Genomic DNA, 20,192 nt, shown 5'->3' with positions numbered 1-20,192 from the left:
GCTTTTTATCATAGCACGATTCAAGGTCCCAGATTATTATACAAATTTTATTCCAATAATATTTCAACCACGAATCCTCTCCAAATTAATAAGAAAATTAAAACAATTTGTATTGGATTTATAGTTTGGGTTTAAACAAATTAAACACTATTTAATCAATTTTAATTTTATTTTTGTCTGTATTGGAATCCCCTTCTGAGCACGAGTCTTACTCATTCAGGAGTGGGCTAGTTTATCTTTCATTGTATTTATTAATTTGTATTCATTTCAAACTTACTAGCAATAAAAATAAATAAAGTTTTCCTGGATTTGTACTTACATGTAAAAGCATAAGTCAAGCGCAGTAAACAATATTGTCAATATATGCTAACACTGCGATGCAATTATAATTATGAATTTCTGTATGTAACGATGAAAGAGTAATGAAACAGAGAAAAATTCTCTTCGGCACCGGGATTTGAGCCCGGGTTTTCAGCTCTACGTGCTGATGCTTTATCCACTAAGCCACACATTACTCTTTCATTGCATGATGACGCAGAATATCTGCATGGAAATATCATATGTACTTCGGTACATTAAAATTATATGTATGTAAGCCAATATAAACACGAGGATGAATTTTTCAGCAAGTTTACATTAACATTGTCAAAAGTCAGACAATTTTAAAATCGATTAAGCTTTGTTAAAACTAGTTGAAATAGAAGTAAAAATAGCCCACTTAGAGTGCTTTCAACATTTTAAGAAATCATGCAACTACAAATGCACTAACAAATTCGAATTATTAAATATTATATAACTTTTCTTTCTAAAACACAATCGCAACTTGGATCTTCCTTAGGAATTTTAAATTTTCGTACACAAACATATTCGCTTACAAAATATACTACTCATTGTGAAGAAGTAATTATCTAGGCCTATTACATTATTTTTAATTTGGGCTTGCATATCGTAAATTTAAAATGAACTCAGTAATTATGACTTGTGTTCTTTTACTGAAAACAAAGTGGTAATACAGTATGCATATACAACTATAACGTACTTACAGGTCAGAAATGGAAGGACATGAGATCTACCCTGAGTCCTGCCTTCACGTCAAGCAAGATGAAGACTATGTTCACGCTGATAACAGAGTGTGGGGAGCAGCTAGGAGATTTCCTGAAGACTTGCATCAAGGATAAGAACATGCCAGTGGAAGACTGTAAAATAGAAAGAGGTCAGTATGAGTGGAGTATGTTACATTGTCACCAGAAGTAAAACTTCAGACTCACTAAATAATCCAACTGATTGAGTTAGCTACATGAAAGTAACGTATGAGACTGTGTAGAAGTAATTCGGAAAATACAGGAACATCATTTTAATTTCACTAAAATTTCTAATATTAACCTGGCTATACCTTTGAATTAACGGTTGAGGATCGGAAACACTGTTTGTTATCCCTTCCACGACCGGAGTTCGATTATACTAGCGTAAAATAAAAACAAATCACTTTACTAGGTATAGGAGGGAAGAAAAGCAGAACATCCATTTAAGTAAACTAGGAAATTTTACGATTTTGGTTTTTATAATTTTAGTTCAGTTTTTATTTACTCAAAATATAGTACAGTATTAACACTAAGTGTTTTTTATTCACTAACTGAACTATCCAGGCGGACGTATGCAATGTATAATATTCTGTGTACATTACATTAGCATACAATATGGAGAGTGCTTTGTCTTTTGCCTTACGTCTTTTGACTCGTTTAAAATAAATTTATTTAAATATAAGCATTCACAATTAACGAAAAGCTTGCCGGAGCCCGGGAAGGAGAACGGAGAGTTGGCCAAGTTTTAACTTTGCCGTTCTCGTGTCCGATCACAGCCTACTAGATTAATTCTGTTGTCATCAAAAAGCTATTTGCTCATGTATATTTTGAAGCAAGGAGGCCGTGACGTAATTTCTTGTAACTGTCACCAACGCATAGGGATTATAAAGAAAGGACACTGAGCGAATTTTCCTGTGTTTTGTTTCTCTGTGCAACTGCGTTTAGTTCCACTTTCAAGCGCTAGAGGTTAGTGTAATCGAGCATAAACTAAGATAATAATTGAGAATAGAGTTGAGACACAGGATCCAAACATCGCCTACCTTATTGCATAATCCAGTAACGCTTTGCTTCAAATAAATTCAAGTTAACAGCTTTTCCTTATTTCTCAGTGACAAACTAGTTGTAATAATAATTTTTTATATTTCAGATATAATAAATTATATTATAAAATAATATAATACATTATAAAATTATGTATCAAATTCGTTTAATATTTGTATATTATTTAATATAGGTATATGGTTTTACTTCTCATAGGAGTTTTGTTTTTCCATTTTCAGCGCTATCAAATCATTACATATTTTAATTGTTGTTGGGGTCAACGTCTCAACTCTCATTATAAAGGAACTCTAGAGTCTAGACATTACAGTTAATGACGGATTTATTATTTTATGGATCAAATTTATTTTATTTGAGCACATAATGTACCTAGATGTATTAATTATATGTGTTATATTTCCGCTGTGTCGACTGCTAGCTGGTGTGATGTCAGCGCCAACTCTAGGGAGAAAGCAGAATCTCACACTCTAGCTGGCTTGAAGGTCATTGAAATCAGTCCGGCTACATCAAAGGTACAAAGTGTCCATACTTTAGTTACCTATACGCTGCTGTCACCAGGTGATTTGTAACTAACCAAAAAATTAAGTAGAATAATTTTCAATATGTTTATGCTACGTGTATATGTGATCAGAGAAACAAGTGAATTGAATTCTTAAATATTCTGTGCCTTAAATTTTGAAGTTAGGTTAATCTGTGTTTATGTGGCTTGCTTGTACTCATGAGAGAATTCCATTGGTCAAGTGTACGCCTACACAAATAACATCAGAATGCGTAATATCGACTTTACATATCGTTATTGACATAAATATCGATATGCATAGTCCTTTCCGTTCTCAGTTTATTGTGAATAAAAATCATCACGTTCTCGTTCTTCGCTTCTAATTCTCGTTCTGGTTCTCGTTCCCGATTTATTGTTACCCAGCCTTTAAAATTTGTTTTCCCGAACTTTACACAAGTATACGTTAAGTTTCTGGATGCAGTCTGAACTATGTAGTGTGGTTTTTATTTCTTTTTTCCCCCTTTTCGTTTCTGGTTTCTCTTCTTCAGTTTCTTAAACTAGTACCTACGTACACAACATCCATGCCCGAGGAGGTGACTCGAACCCACAACCCTTTGGACCAAGCAGTAGACACAATATCGCTTGCGCTATCTAGACCGACAGTTAATACAATGCTTTGCTTTGCTTTGCTTACAGAAGGTGACATGCTGGTGGTTGAATTGAGAGATTTGTTCACAAGATATACGAATGATGTGATCGAAACGTCGGCTTTTGGAATTGGTTGTGATTCGCTTAACAAACCTAAAAATGAATTTTATATGATGGGGAAAGATTTAACTAATCTCGGAGGTGTTCGAGCTGTAATCCTTTTTGGCTACCTGATTAGCCCAAAGCTTATGAAGGTACACTAATTATAACATTATGTAATTTTATCAACACTAATCTCCCTAGAGGTTTTGATTTTATCGATAAAGCTGCGAGTGGAACACGAGCAGATTTATCTAGAGAAAATCAAAACTCGAATGGGACTTAATTGATTATTACACGATTAGAAGAAAGTATATACAGATTAGAAGTAACAAAGTACTCCAATACAATAAAATATTAATTGGCTTAGTATTAGTAGTAGTATTTATTTATTTAACCTGGTAGAAATAAGGCCGTCAGACCTTCTCTGCCCCTCTACCAGGAGATTCCAACTACAATATGAACGATAAAATTACAATTAGTATTAAATTTATAATTACAATTACAAATAACATTACAATTAGCATTAAATTTACAATTACAATAAAATCAAAGTATGAAAAGATTACCTGAATAATTAAAGCTAGATAATTTATCATAGAGAAACAAAGAATATTTTATATTTACTGAATTAAAAATTAAATCTAGAATAACAAAATTGTATAGTGATGAAATTACTGAATATTGAAATATTTTGTGATAGATTAAAGAAAATATTTACAAGAAATCAATTACCAAGTGCCTAGTAAGTTTTCGTTTGAATTCAATTTTATTACGAAAATACATCTGTCTTCAAATGTATTATTGTACCATCTCAATATTACAAATATTACGCTAGATGGCAGTAGTGTGTTATGATTAGCTGTTTTTTTGTTATCAGATATGCCAACTATGGAATCTTTATTGAACTATGTGGACGGTTACTAGTCCAGAAGGTTTTGTTGATTCAGTTTCATTTTTATTAAAACATTTGAATTCCACTTCAATCATCCGGATCCCAGTAATCAACGTCACTTGACAGATGATTTTCAATAAATCTTAGTATTAAACAATCTCTGATACGTGACTATCCATAATATCATATAGCAGAACTATAACATAACCTAAATAATATAAACAAGTGTTAGAAAAGTTTTAATTAGGATTGATGAAATAAACAAGAAAAGTTTTAATTAACGATGATGGAAAAAAAATACACATGAATAATTTTAAAAGAAACAATAAATTGAAAGTACAATTTTCAAATTTGAATGTTTTAGTGGTTGGTGGTTCAGTTGATGTTATATTAGACGTTGCGTAAAAGAAATGAAACTCGTTGATGTACATGGTGTATTCCTCAACTTATTCCGGATTTCCGAATGGTGCTCTTCATTTATTTGTAAATAGGGTTTCAGAGAAGATGCATAGTTATGACCAGTGATCTTTATTAATTCTTGTTCTTGAATGCCAATGCGAGTCATATTTGAAACTGCCGTGCATCGACTGGAGTGGTTTGTAATGTTCTGTTTTTTTTTACGTCCAGACTAGTGCAGTTTGAAATGCTGGCAAACAAAGAAACAAATGCTAGGGTAGTGATAAAAATAAACAATTGCTAGGGACGCGATAAAATTAAACAAATGCTAGGGACGCGATAAAATTGTGTGATAAGCAGTCATGATAGGTTGAAAGACGTCCTTTCGTACCGTTTTATTGGTCAAAAGTAGTGTGACTTAGTAAAAGTGTAATAGTCAATGAAAAATAAAAACAAATTAATGAGAGACATAATAGTTGAGCGACTCGAGTTTTTTCTAAGTCAAAGAATGCCACACTGCGCATGCCCCGAGCCGAACGTTTTCGGTCATATGTTGACGAAATATTCGCTTCGCTTTTCTGTTCAAATATTATACAGAGTGCTTCACAAACTTCTCCCCCGGTTTATGGAGGTGATTCCTGAGGTTATTTGGAACAAAAGAAGTAAATAAATTAATGGGATCACATTCATAATAATTACGAAGTTACGTTAATTTTAATACAGCAGAAAATAACTTTTATTTCAGGATTTCACTAACAAAAATGCAAAAAATAATTAAAATGTAAACAATTGATTGAATTTAGAGTAGATTTAAATCACATTTTCGAAAATGGATCTTTGAATCTCAAGGCAACGGTCAGCACGTTTGTGAACCGCACTTGTAGCATTTCGCAGCTACACACATTAATTATTCCTTATTGTCATCACGACATCCAGAATGCGTTGGAGCAACTCTTAGCGTGTTTGTGCCTTAGGCCCGGTTTTATAAATACGGTTAATCTAAAGATTATGTTAAACCTAAGTTAAACCTAATCGCGAGTTAACTCAATGTATCGTATTACAGAGTCTCGCTTAAGTTAAACCGTAGTGGAATACGATTGGTATTACTGCTAGGAAAGAAAAGAAGACTATCGCAGCCGTTTAATTACATTATTGATTTAAAATAGCCGACGCTCGTGGAGAATCTTCATTAAGAAACATCTCTGTTCTTCGATATCAGAGAGAGTATCATAATAAAACCTAAAGATGACCAATACCGCGTACTTCAATATGCTTGTCAGACTTAACCTCAAATAGTTTCTTAACGCTGGCTACCAACGTTATACTCCCAAACACAATGCGACCAAACTAAACCTTGCATGTCATCCGTGACGTAACTCCATACAGAATCAACTGAGTAATGAAGTAATAGTATTAGTGTGCGTATTTTATGTGTTGTCTAGAACATTTATGAGACAATTTAGTCAAACAATGCAATTATTTTTATGAGTCTAGTAAAATTAGGTAATATTATTAGTCAAATCTAGTCTTTCAGGTGAAGCTCCCTGTAAAGCAGATTTCAATAATTTCAAGGGAAAAATTGTTCCGGGGCCGGGTATCGAAGCAACTCTTCCCGGGTAGCTCAGTTGGGAGAGCGCTGGTACGTTCAACCAGAGGCCCCGGGATCGATACCCGGCCCCGGAACAATTTTTCCCTTGAAATTATTCAATATTATTAGTGCTTATAAATCAGGCCCCATAGTAAATCTTACCAGCAGACTGTCTGCCACACACAGTACAATGCTCAATAGGTTTATAGTAGAGTTATGGACACCTCCGAAATCTTCCATCGTTTTCAGTATGCCTACTACCAGAGGAAAAATAGCGCAGCGTAACTAGTTACTGATGCAGAGATTCAACAGAATGTTTTAAAAAATTAAAAAATAAATCATTTATCTTTTCAAATAATGTTTAAATTCAATCCCTAAAACATATTTTTGCATTTTCTCATTTTTCTGTTGCATGTTGTATTCCAATTTCAATATTTCGAAACAAAGTTAGGACTATAAAGCCTAATTCTGAAGATCAGGACTGTCTGCTTCGAAAGCCTCAATCTGTTTTAAAACTAATATTTATTTATATTTCAAAGTGGTGCACTCTATTTCGAAAATTCTTGGCTGCCGTGATCGTTCAGTAATATTGATCATTCACTTATCGTCACTCACACGTTCCTGTAAAACATCTGCAATATCCATGTGTATTGCGGGAACCACCATCTTGCACTGTTGAACCTTGAACTGCAGTTTAAACGACAGAGGACTGTCGATCAAGTTAAACTCAAGTTAACTCAAGATTAACTGGTAGTTAAGGTTTATAATACGAAGCAGAACGAAAACCTTCAGTTTAAACAGAACGTAAGGTTCAAATGGCGTTTATAATACCGGCCCTTAACCTGATACACGATGTCTTTCATCCATACCTAGATGTACGTGCACGTAGTTATGGTAACACACATGCCTAGCGCTTCCATTCACAATGACGCGTTTCGAAAATGTGTTGTAAATCCGTAATTATGAATGTGTGAATGTGATCCAATTAATTTATTTACATTTTTTGTTCCAAATAACCTCATAAATCACCTCAATAAACCTGTGGAGAACTTCGTGAATGACCTTGTACATCTATGCTGAGAATAAATTAAAACTACAGCCTTTTGTGAACCACGCTACAGATCTCGAAACAATTTTGCCCTCTCAATTTTATTATGTCCCACACTGTACAGTATTGTTTTTAGTATTCCTATTTTGACACATCTAACTATGAAAAAGCAGAGATAAAGGTTCTTGTGCGATGAAATTGTCACTATGGTCTGTCCAAAACTACTTCCTACCTGACAAATGGCGCCTTTAGCATGTTACCATGGCAACCATTCAAATCAACCAATCACGAGAGACGCGTAACCATGGTAACGGGACGGTGTTGCCGTGTCTATGTTTACAAGTTGCACGCGAATACCATGGCCTAGTGGTGAATACAGTGCCCGGAATGACTTTGAGTTGGCTGGTTATTGTGTTTGAATTATATTAGCCGTATTATCTTCGTTGTCATTGGTGGAGTATATGACTAGTGTGTGTTTTCTAGTTTCTGCGAGAGTTTATAAACACGTGACTTGTGCAATGTTGGAAAGAAGAAAAGGCAGGCGGAGAACAAAGAATACTGGACAAGATGCCCCGTTAAAGAGTCAAGCGCGAGAGATGGTGTGTAATGTAAGAGAGTATTCTGAGACGGAAAAAGATAATGGCGGGCCTATTTTACCTTTGGCGCAAGTCGTAATGAGAACTGCTGCTTGTGTTACAATTAATAAGAGCACTGTTATCGATATTGGAAAAGAAAAAGGCCGTGTACATTTTTAATCGTAAATATCTTTACAGTTTACAATTTTTTCAACGCCTTTCTAACGATATTACATTGAAGAATGCTACCACCACCACTAATAATAATAATAATAATAATAATAATAATAATAATAATAATAATAATAATAATAATAATAATAATAATAACAATAATAATAATAATCGACTAATAAAAATAATAATGTACACAAATTTTAATGCCTAGTGTTCAACAAATTGGTTAGAAATATCGTCGGTTTCTTGGTAAAAGTGAGCAAGTCACATTGAAGGCTTCCAAACATTATGAAAATTCAAGACATAATTTTATATGAAAAACTAATAATATAGCACATTTACCTTCAAAATAGCTAATTACTAACATCTAAAGAAGTACAGTTATTTTTGGATGGATAATTAAACTTTTAAATGCCTTTATCCAACAATTTTGCATTTTGGACTTGGTCACTTTTACCAAGAAACCGACGATATATGTGTTCATGTCAGCCGTTCATTACTGCACTCTACCGGCAGCGCTCTCGCTTACACGAAAGATGGGGTCCACACCTGTGGAGTAACGGTCTGCGCGTCTGGCCACGAAACCAGGTGGCCCGGGTTCGAATCCCGGTCGGGGCAAGTTACCTGGTTGAGGTTTTTTCCGGGGTTTTCCCTCAACCCAATACGAGCAAATGCTGGGTAACTTTCGGTGCTGGACCCCGGACTCATTTCACCGGCATTATCACCTTCATATCATTAAGACGCTAAATAACCTACATGTTGATACAGCGTCGTAAAATAACCCAATAAAATAAAAAAAAAATAAACGAAAGATGGGCAACATGACAACATTGCTCCCCTTTCTCTGTAAGCTGTCAAGTCGGAAGTAGTTTTGATCAAGGTAGAGTACTGTAATTTTATTTCAGCCTTTCAGTGCTTAAAATCCCCATTTTACGATGGGTCTAAATTAGACATTGTGGTAAATATACTGCATAACAGATGGGCCTACTGTATTTCTCTAATTCGAGATTTTCTCTTTCAGCTGTTGAACCTCAAATTCATGTCAAAAGCTGTGTTAAATTTCTTCCGATCACTGGTGCACGATACAATGGCAACAAGGGAAGATAAAGATATATTTCGGCCAGATATGATCCACCTACTCATGCAGGCGAAGAAGGAGACTGTGCTGCCCAATGAAATCATTGGAAAAGCACCGAAACCGAGTGAGTAATCCCTATTACAGAGTCCTCTATGTAAGTTTCCACAGAACGTATAGAAATATTGCCTCCCACAGTACGCCCACAGTCTACTATATACAGTCGCGAAGCTCAATATGTAGTAAAAATGCAAACATGGATAGTTGCCCACCACTAGGATCGCTACTATCGCCTCATCATCGCAGATCTCTCTCCTAGCAGCCGACAAAATATGTTACACTTTCGTTGTGTTCTTTTGGAAAAATTAACACCTTCCTTCCATTATTGAAATATTAAATGCATAAAGTTAATTTATTATTTTAATGAAGTATATTAAATTCCACCATAAACTCGAAGATACCTGCAAGAAATAGGTTAATATTATTTTTGTTTGTGCAAAACGAACTGAAATTTACTATAATCGCTTCACTCATTCAAGATTATAGCGATAATTAACTATGAAACCAATAAATATTAATTTGCATTTCCCTTTACAACAATAATAATGGAAATATGAATTAATGGATTAACTTATGTACGTGTACCGGTACTTGTAGTGTAGGCTTACGTAGTTAACAAAGTGGCATGAGGTTAAGCAATAATAGTCACACCAGAATTGGAAATAAAACGTGATCAATAAATGTTATTGTAATAGACTTTTTCTACGTCTCTAATAAAGTAACAAATAAAAATAACAACAAAATTAACAGCTGTAATTAAAAACATATCCTTTGAAAAAAAAAGTAGTCCTAAGCAATAATAATCCCACCAGAATTGAAAATAAAACGTGATCAATAAATTTCATTAAAACAAACTTAATTTTTCTACGTCTCTAGTAAAATATTATTATTCCAATTATTGTATTTTAGCCATTAACATTTTCATTACAACCAATAATGAACATTTCACAAGCATCAATGTGAAATACGCAACGAGCTAGCACTCGATGGAAATACGATTCAGTCCAAAGTCGACCGTGGACAGTCTATTGTTTCTAGTTGCTAACCGCTTGGAGCGCTTTATCACGAGATTTGCAAAAAATCACCTCAAGCTTCGCGACTGTATATAGTAGACTGTGGTACGCCTGTCGTACGCGACGAGTTCAAGGACTTTTATCGGGAGTTGTATACGTGCAGTTCAGCTCAGTCTTTTATGAGTACTGAAAGGATTACTCATTAGTGCGTAGTTTAGTGTAGTGCAAGCTGTGTTTTTCTAATTGTTTAAGAACATCTAAAGGATTACTCATTCGTCCGTAATGTAGTGTAAGCTATTCTGTTCTTTTAATTGTTTGAGAATGACATACAGCATATTTCATGTAGTTTTTTTTTAGTTTTAAATTATGACAGTCAATTCCATTTCTTCCTTCTCCTAGTTCCTCACCTTCTCCTATTCCTTCACCTCTCTTTTTTCATTGTATGCTACAAAACTTCTATTTTTTTTTTTTGTAAATTATTGGCACTAACTGCAGGCATACTTTATGTGGAATGTGTTTCGATCAGGAATAACTTCATATGGTTGTGATTCCTGTTGATATGATCTGTTGTCATGGAAAAGATTAATACAGACGATAATAGTAGATTGTGAGGAAACAAATGCTGGCGTTGTTCATTTCTAGGCAGGTCAAGTTCTTTAGAGTTTGTACTTAATCTTCTGAAATGTATCGCATAAGTTCATCATTGTGTCCCAATATATGGATGCTTACTTTTTTCTTTTTTGTTTACCAATTACAGAATGGGATGCTGACGACCTAACTGCCCAGGCAGTAAATTTCTTTTTCGCTGGATTTGACGCATCCTCGACACTGCTTTGCTTTGCATCACACCTGCTGGCTACACATCCAGACGTACAAAGTCGACTGCAGAAGGAGATAGACGAGACTCTGGAGAAAGACGGAGGAAAACTGACTTATGAAGCAGTTCACAGTATGAAGTACCTGGACATGGTGGTTTCAGGTGTGTGAAAACGGAAGTTCGAAAGCTACTTTAAGGTTATTACTCGTATAATTCATCTGCCTTACTAAGTTCAGAAAAAGACAGGAACACATTTTAGTTACTTTGTTTCCTTCAGAGTGCTGCATTGGAGTTAAATCGCTCGCTTGAACTCGGTCGAGTGTCGCACCCTCGAGTGAGATACGATCGGTCGTGATACGCTCGTAATAAATAGAAGCACAGTACAAGGTCATCTCACCGACATTTTTATCTTGTATGGAAGGCGACAGATAAGATACACATATGTTTTGCTCACACGGTGAAAATAAGGCTTTATTTTCTGCGTTTATGACAAACGTTTAATGGAACAGTCAATGGAACGTACCAAAACAGGAACATGAAGTTATAAATAAAATAGTATGAAAAACTTCGATATACAGTTATTATTACTAATTAATAATTATTCAATATTTCATTTACCACATATATAATATGATAGGTCCATACATAGTGTTCCGCCTATATACTGCGACAATGTAGAAACGTTTTACAAAATATTATTGATATAGCAGTAAATTAATAACAATATTAGTACAGAGATAACGTCACAGAAAATATAATAAAACGAAAAATCATGCTGCACAACTGTTACAGACGCAAATATTGATACACTAATTATTAGATTATTATTATTATTATTATTATTACTAGAAAACTTGATACAGTTCTTGCATTATCGTGATTGTGTTCTCCGTTTGTAATAATTGCATTTACATCCAATAACATCTATCAGATGTGGCAAAAACAAAATCACTCCTGTGTGGGGGGAAAAAAATTACTTACAACACTTATATTACATTTTAAAGCAAGTTTTGTAGTTGCACTATGGAGAGGTTAGTTAAACACTGCAAAGTTTTGAAATGATAAACATCTATGATGTTACTACACAGTTCATCACTGTAACAAGAACGAATGTCTAACGCTCGACTTATACCGTTCGAGGATTTATCGCTCGTGACAATTTTACCCATCATGCATGTGAGCTACCTATCGGATTATACTATGAACTACTTGGCGCTCGAGCGAAAACGTCCGATGCAGACCTCTGATTTCCATATTCTCCTACAGCAAAATTTAGATAATTTATTTTTTAAATAACAATTTAAGAAATTCTCTTTTACCTGGCGTCATTTTATGCTTAAAGCACAGCAAATCCTGTCGTGGTTTTCATTCCGTCAGGAACAGTGATTCTTGACCTTTTTAAACCCGTAACCTAACTTGAAGGATATTAAATTTCACAGGACCCTTATGTTAAATTAGTACACTCTAATGAAAAAGCAGGGTCTAAGCCACAGTCGCATTTGTCGCATTTTGCTACTTGACTTCTAAAAATGCAACAAACTTTGAATGTAAATGTGCAAAAATGCGACAACCACATTGGACTTCAGAAAAGAAGATGGTAATTGAGAAAATGAAATCAGAGATGTATTTGAACTAATCTGAATTTAAATGAAATGCTAATGGCATGGGCATTGTTCAAAAAGGTATTGAGCAATAGGCGTTCAGAAATTTATTTCAAAGAGTTGGTGAAATTCATGTAGTACGTTAAGTAAACAATTTCTTCTAATTGATTTATATAATTCCATCGCATGCTGTAAATTGTGAGCAAGGATTTAGTTGCATGAATCTTGTAAAAACTGGAATTAGAAACCGCCTTTCAGTAAAAAGAGTTAGTATTCTGCTAACAATAAATCTTGAAGGGCCTACTAGTAAAGAATTTCAATGTTTAGAATGCCCATAAAATAACGTATTTTAATGTGATGCAAATTCAGCAGTAATTGGTTCTAAACATACCTACGTATAATGTTTTACTTACATAAGTATACCTAGACTGTGGTAAGATGGATTGAAAGTAATAAAACTACAAGAAAAAAATTATATAAATTTTTGTTTCTGCATACTACAGTATATTAATTTTATCTTTCTGCACAATTATTTAAAATATTTCAAAATGATTTCGCAATTTGCACAATAGTAATATGCGTTACAAGAGCGGTATGTTGAAGTTTTCATGTTCGAGGAAAAGTTTGAAAAAGCGAAACGTAGTTGAGCTTTTTTAATTTCCGAGAACTGAAAGAAAACATACCGCTCGTGTATCGTACATTATTTTGTGCGAAGATCGTTTATTACATACCTGAAAGAGGAATTTCTAATTAGTTGCAATGAAATCTCCATCTTGGTTTCTGTTCAATGACGGCAATTTTGGAAAACAAAAATATCTATCTTCAACATTGTTGCTTTAAAATGTTTTCTGTGTTTACTATACTGCAGCAGGCCGTGATATACGTCTGTCTTTTTCTTCCCCCAGTCTATAAATCTTGTTGATTTTTTTCACTGCTTCCTTAATGTTACTTGCATCACGAATGCAGTAACTTTAGTGGAGTTGTAGAGTTTACTTAATTTTTGCAAATATTTAAAAACAATAATTAACAGTGCAATTTAGGTGAAATTGCAATGGTAAGTTTCCAATTTATAATTGTTACTATATTGAACATCTCTAAAAATAATATGTTAAAAGCCTAAAGCAGTAAAATCAATATGTCACTTAAGCGGTAAGAAGAGGGAAATTGTTATGTGTGTTAGGTTGGGAATACAGAATGAGGAATTTTAGACTTTCCGAGGATTGGTTTTGTGCGGAAACCAAGTAAATACGCACGATCTCGCACAAATATAATTTTTCATTTGTGCACTTTTGCGACAATTATTTATTTTCTAGCTTAAACCTTGTGAAAAAGCAAATGTCATTGAAAAAAGCTAAATTACTCTCCAATAACAAACGACAAACGGTAGGTGTGTTTAGCTACTGATTGCAGCATGGATTCCACTCCTGTTTCGGATAATAATTATTGGATTTTCTACCAGGATTTCCCAAACTGTAAGGTGAATGTCAAGAAATCACATGGCGAGTCGACTTTATCTCGCCATATACTAGCGCTATCACCAATACAGACGCTAAATAACCTAGACCAGGCGCGGCGAAAATGGGACTCACGAGCACATTGTGGCTCGCAGTGCTTTTCTCTCGCTTCCTACCTACAACCCCCACCCTCTCACTCACTGGAGTCAAACTCCGTTCTATTTGTATTTGTCTCGGACCTGCGAGTGGCGTATCGTCGCAATATCTCTCTCGAAACCATGTACCTCTATAAAAAACGAAAGTTTCAAGTAGGATGGGAGGATGCATTCTTTTGCTTACAATATGATGAAAATATTAAATGTATGATTTGTTCACAAATATTACTAGGAAAACGGATGTTTAACATAAAACGGCATTATAAGTTACTACATGTTGCTGATGAAACATTAAAAGGTTAAGTGTTATTATTATTATTATTATTATTATTATTATTATTATTATTATTATTATTTGCAATTTGGGAAAAGGAAATTGTACCAGGACAATGGAAGGAGTGCATAATCGTACCTATTTTTAAGAAGGGGCACAAGACTAACTGTAGTAACTTTCGAGGAATGTCACTTTTGTTGACGTCGTACAAAATTTTGTCGAATATCCTTTTGAGAAGATTAACTCCATATGTAGATGAAATTATTTGGGACCATCAGCGTGGTTTTAGACGTAATAGATCGACTATTGATCAGATTTTTTGTATTCGACAGATATTGGAGAAAAAATGGGAGTATAAAGGTACAGTGCATCAGTTATTCATAGATTTCAAAAAGGCGTATGACTCGGTTAAGAGAGAAGTTCTATATAATATTCTTATTGAATTTGGTATTGCCAAGAAACCAGTTCGATTAATTAAAATGTGTCTTAGTGAAACTTTCAGCAGAGTCCGTATAGGCCATTTTCTATCTGATGCTTTTCCAATTCACTGCGGGCTAAAGCAGAGAGATGCACTATCACCTTTACTTTTTAACTTCGCTCTAGAATATGCCATTAGGAAAGTTCAGGATAACACAGAGGGTTTGGAATTGACGGGTTACATCAGCTTCTTGTCTATGCGGATGACGTGAATATGTTAGGAGAAAATCTACAAACAATTAGGGAAAACACGGAAATTCTTCTTCAAGCAAGTAGAGCGATAGGGTTGGAAGTAAATCCCGAAAAGACTAAGTATATGATTATGTCTCGTGACCAGAATATTGTACTAAATGGAAATATAAAAATTGGAGATTTATCCTTCGAAGAGGTGGAAAAATTCAAATATCTTGGAGCAACAGTAACAAATCTAAATGACACTCGGGAGGAAATTAAACGCAGAATAAATATGGGAAATGCCTGTTATTATTCGGTTGAGAAGCTTTTGTCATCTAGTCTTCTGTCAAAAAGTCTGAAAGTTAGAATTTATAAAACAGTTATATTACCGGTTGTTCTGTATGGTTGTGAAACTTGGACTCTCACTTTGAGAGAGGAACAGAGATTAAGGGTGTTTTAGAACAAGGTTCTTAGGAAAATATTTTGGGCTAAGAGGGATGAAGTTACAGGAGAATGGAGAAAGTTACACAACGCAGAGCTGCACGCATTATATACTTCACTTGACATAATTAGGAACATAAAATCCAGACGTTTGAGATGGGCAGGGCATGTAGAACGTATGGGCGAATCCAGAAATGCATATAGAGTGTTAGTTGGGCGGCCGGAGGGAAAAAGACCTTTGGGGAGACCGAGACGTAGATGGGAAGATAATATTAAAATGGATTTGAGGGAGATAGGATATGATGGTAGAGACTGGATTAATCTTGCTCAGGATAGGGACCAATGGCGGGCTTATGTGAGGGCGGCAATGAACCTCCGGGTTCCTTAAAAGCCAGGAAGTAATTATTATTATTATTATTATTATTATTATTATTATTATTATTATTATTATCTCTGTACGTCGATTCTTTTACAGCAGACATACGAATAATGCGGTTAGATTTTCAATTTTAACTTACAGATTTACAATGTGACGTTAAATGAAAGCTAGATGTAAGGACTTGACAGATATTGAACTTTTCAAATCTTTGGAAAAAAAATAAATATTTGAAGCTTCGTTCTTTCGCTTGCTCTGTTGAAGCCATGTTCGCTGTAACTTACGTTTGTGAAAAATTATTTTCAACAATGAAAATAGTAAAAACCAAATTTAGATCACGACTTACAGACAAATACCTTCGTGATCAACTACGACGGGCAGTAAGTGACATAATTCCTGATTTTGAAACTTTGTCGCAGAGACATTCTGAAGACAGCTAATTTTAGGTTGTGATAATGTGTCCTATGTTTTCTTGTTCATTTCTTTCTTCGTTACACTTCCTAAACAACTTCCCCTTCGGTTGTCCGCCTCCCTCCATAGGTGCTATGCACGTTGCAGCTTACACAGTGGCTCGGCGCACCATGGCCTTTTCGCCACGGCTGGCCTAGACAATGCAATGAATTTAAATGACAAGCTTAAATAAGAGATAAAGTTATAGAAATAAGTGCAGAACTGAAAATAATGATCATGCCGGTTACAGTGACAACTTCGTTTAATTGTTGTGATTCTCTTGTTGTAGAAACCCTACGCGTATATCCTCCAGCAGGGGCATTAGACAGGAAGTGCATCAAGACATACACCTTACAGTCTGATCCACCATGCACTCTACAGCCAGGTCAAGGTATATGGGTACCTGTGTATGGTCTGCATCACGACCCGAAATACTTCCCCAACCCTGAGAAGTTCGATCCAGAGAGATTCAGTGATGAGAACAAAGATAATATCAATCAATACACATATTTACCATTTGGCTTGGGTCCAAGAAACTGCATCGGTAAGTAACTAGTTACTGCATATTCAGCAAGTGAGCTGCAGTTTTGTTCATTCATAGCATAGTTTTTTTCTATAGCTTTCTAATAATATAATCAATGAACAGCGAGCGTTTAAATGTCAATGAAAGAATAAGATTACTTTATTTATTATTATTATTATTATTATTATTATTATTATTATTATTATTATTATTATTATTATTATTATTATTAGGGAAAACACGGGAATTTTATTGGAAGCAAGTAAAGAGATAGGTTTGGAAATAAATCCCGAAAAGACAAAGTATATGATTATGTCTCGTGACGAGAATATTGTACGAAATGGAAATATAAAAATTGGAAATTTATCTTTTGAAGAGGTGGAGAAGTTCAAATATCTTGGAGCAACAGTAACAAATATAAATGATACTCGGGAGGAAATTAAACACAGAATAAATGTGGGAAATGCCTGTTATTATTCGGTTGAGAAAATTTTATCATCCAGTCTGCTGTCAAAAATCTGAAAGTTAGAATTTATAAAACATTTATATTACCGGTTGTTCTATATGGTTGTGAAACTTGGACTCTCACTATAAAGAGAGGAACAGAGATTAAGGATGTTTGAGAATAAGGTGCTTAGGAAAATATTTGGGGCTAAGAGGAATTAAATTACAAGAGAATGGAGAAAGTTACACAACACAGAGCTGCACGCATTGTGTTCTTCACCTGACATAATTAGGAACATTAAATCCAGACGTTTGAGATGGGCAGGGCATGTAGCACGTATGGGCGAATCCAGAAATGCATATAGAGTGTTAGTTGGGAGGCCAGAGGGAAAAGACCTTTAGGGAGGCCGAGACGTAGATGGGAAGATAATATTAAAATGGATTTGAGGGAGGTGGGATATGATGATAGAGAATGGATTAATCTTGCTCAGGATAGGGATCAATGGCGGACTTATGTGAGGGCGGCAATGAACCTCCGGGTTCCTTAAAAGCCAGTAAGTATTATTATTATTATTATTATATTATTATTAATATTACTATTTTATAGTTTATTTGGTGAGGTTTGCATAAGCCCAGATCACATATAGATTGCTCATTCCTATGTTAAAATCGGTTACACTTTGAAGAGAACAACCGCCAGGATCGCCACCCGTCCGCCATAAACGAACAGAAGATGGCAGTACAGTCGCTAATGCAATTCAAATGGGAGTTATGACGTAACTCCTTATGTAACAAGTAGATGGCAGCATAGTATACCTGACAAAAGTGGTTACCGTCAAAACCTATAACGCCGAGCAATCTGGGTAGCTATATAGGCTATGATCTAGGGTATAAGTTATGTTTAGAAGTATGTATAGAAAGTACTGAAAGTACACACATGAAGATAGACATGATTAGTTTAATAAAAGATAAACAAATGTAGGCAACGAAATATAATGTACGTAATGTAAGCATGTTATAATTCAATTTCAGGGAATCGTTTTGCACTAATGGTAGCCAAGATTGCACTTGTTCATCTGCTGACGCGGTTCAACATCAAAGTCGTATCCAAGACTCCTATTCCACTACAGATCTCGAAGGGAGGCTTCCACATGACTGTGGACGGTGGATTCTGGCTGGGACTAGAGCAGAGAGAAGCATAGTGTGGAAAATTGAAAACTAGTTCTATAAATTGCTGTGATGATTGTTTGAAGGCTAATTTATGGATGAATTGAACAGAATTACGGGCCACAACAAATGTACATCTATGTTCTATAAATTGCTGTGATGATTATTTGAAGACTAAATTATGGATGAAGTGAACAGAATTACGGGGTACAAAAAAGTACATCTATGTTTGAATTTACAAATGAGTGTTCTATAAATTGCTGTGATGATTATTTGAAGTCTAAATTATGGATGAAATGAACAGAATTACGGGGAACAAAAAAGTACATCTATGTTTGAATCTACAACTGAGTGTTCTATAAATTGCTGTGATGATTATTTGAAGACTAAATTATGGATGAGATGACAGAATTACGGGGAACAAAAAAGTACATCTATGTTTGTATTTACAACTGAGTGTTCTATAAATTGCTGTGATGATTATTAATTGAAGACTAAATTAGCCTATGGATGAAATGAACAGAATTACGGGGAACAATAAATTTACATCAATGTTTGTATTTACAACTGAGTGTTCTATAAATTGCTATGATGATTATTAATTGAAGACTAAATTATGGATGAAATGAACAGAATTACGGGGAACAATAAATTTACATCTATGTTTGTATTTACAACTGAGTGTTCTATAAATTGCTGTGATGATTATTAATTGAAGACTAAATTATGGATGAAATGAACAGAATTACGGGGAACAATAAATGTACATCTATGTTTGTATTTACAACTGAGTGTTCTATAAATTGCTGTGATGATTGTTCATTGAAGACTAAATTATAGATGAAATGAACAGAATTACGGGGAACAGTAAATGTACATCTATGGTTTTGTATTTACAACTGAGCGTTCTGTAAATTGCTGTGATGATTATTAATTGAAGACTAAATTATGGATGAAATGAACAGATTTACGGGGAACAATAAATTTACATCTATGTTTGTATTTACAACTGAGTGTTCTATAAATTGCTGTGATGATTATTAATTGAAGACTAAATTATGGATGAAATGAACAGAATTACGGGGAACAATAAATGTACATCTATGTTTGTATTTACAACTGAGTGTTCTATAAATTGCTGTGATGATTATTAATTGAAGACTAAATTATGGATGAAATGAACAGAATTACGGGGAACAATAAATGTACATCTATGTTTGTATTTACAACTGAGTGTTCTATAAATTGCTGTGATGATTACTAATTGAAGACTAAATTATGGATGAAATGAACAGAATTACAGGGAACAATAAATTTACATCTATGTTTGTATTTACAACTGAGTGTTCTATCTTCAAAATATCCTTCCTCCATAGATCCCTAAGATTTAAGTGGTTCCAAAATGTGTGATGGAATGTGAATAGGTATAGTCTGTGGTTCGATAGTCACTTTCTTTATCGTCGAGCTAATGTTTCTAATATCTAAGAATTCTTAGAGTAAAACTTAGAAAAAATAAAATAATAAAAAAAGAAACACTCTCTTGTCTTCCTTCTTGCCTTCTTCGTTTTTGCACCTCTATTTCCTTTTCTTTCTTTAAGTGTTTGGCTCTTTCTATTTTTATTTTC

The 20,192-nt window shown here is 34.4% G+C and overlaps 1 protein-coding gene across 1 annotated transcript in view; it reads left to right on the top strand.

The window, feature by feature from the left end:
• The window catches only part of LOC138695835 (cytochrome P450 9e2-like), a 29,198-nt gene extending 9,519 nt beyond the window's left edge, over positions 1-19,679 (top strand). Inside the window, exons 3-8 of the mRNA XM_069820106.1 lie at positions 1,046-1,213; positions 3,337-3,542; positions 9,088-9,268; positions 10,972-11,193; positions 16,723-16,977; positions 18,433-19,679. Of these exons, the coding sequence (XP_069676207.1) occupies positions 1,046-1,213; positions 3,337-3,542; positions 9,088-9,268; positions 10,972-11,193; positions 16,723-16,977; positions 18,433-18,602 (1,202 nt within the window). The 3' untranslated portion in view covers positions 18,603-19,679. The remainder of the gene's footprint in view (positions 1-1,045; positions 1,214-3,336; positions 3,543-9,087; positions 9,269-10,971; positions 11,194-16,722; positions 16,978-18,432) is intronic.
• Positions 19,680-20,192: the final 513 nt, after the last annotated feature.

Source organism: Periplaneta americana, chromosome 3, assembly GCF_040183065.1.
Source record: "Periplaneta americana isolate PAMFEO1 chromosome 3, P.americana_PAMFEO1_priV1, whole genome shotgun sequence".
Classification (NCBI taxonomy): domain Eukaryota; kingdom Metazoa; phylum Arthropoda; class Insecta; order Blattodea; family Blattidae; genus Periplaneta; species Periplaneta americana.
The sequence above is the reverse complement of the archived record's forward strand: the minus strand, read 5'-3'. Positions and strand labels throughout refer to the sequence as shown.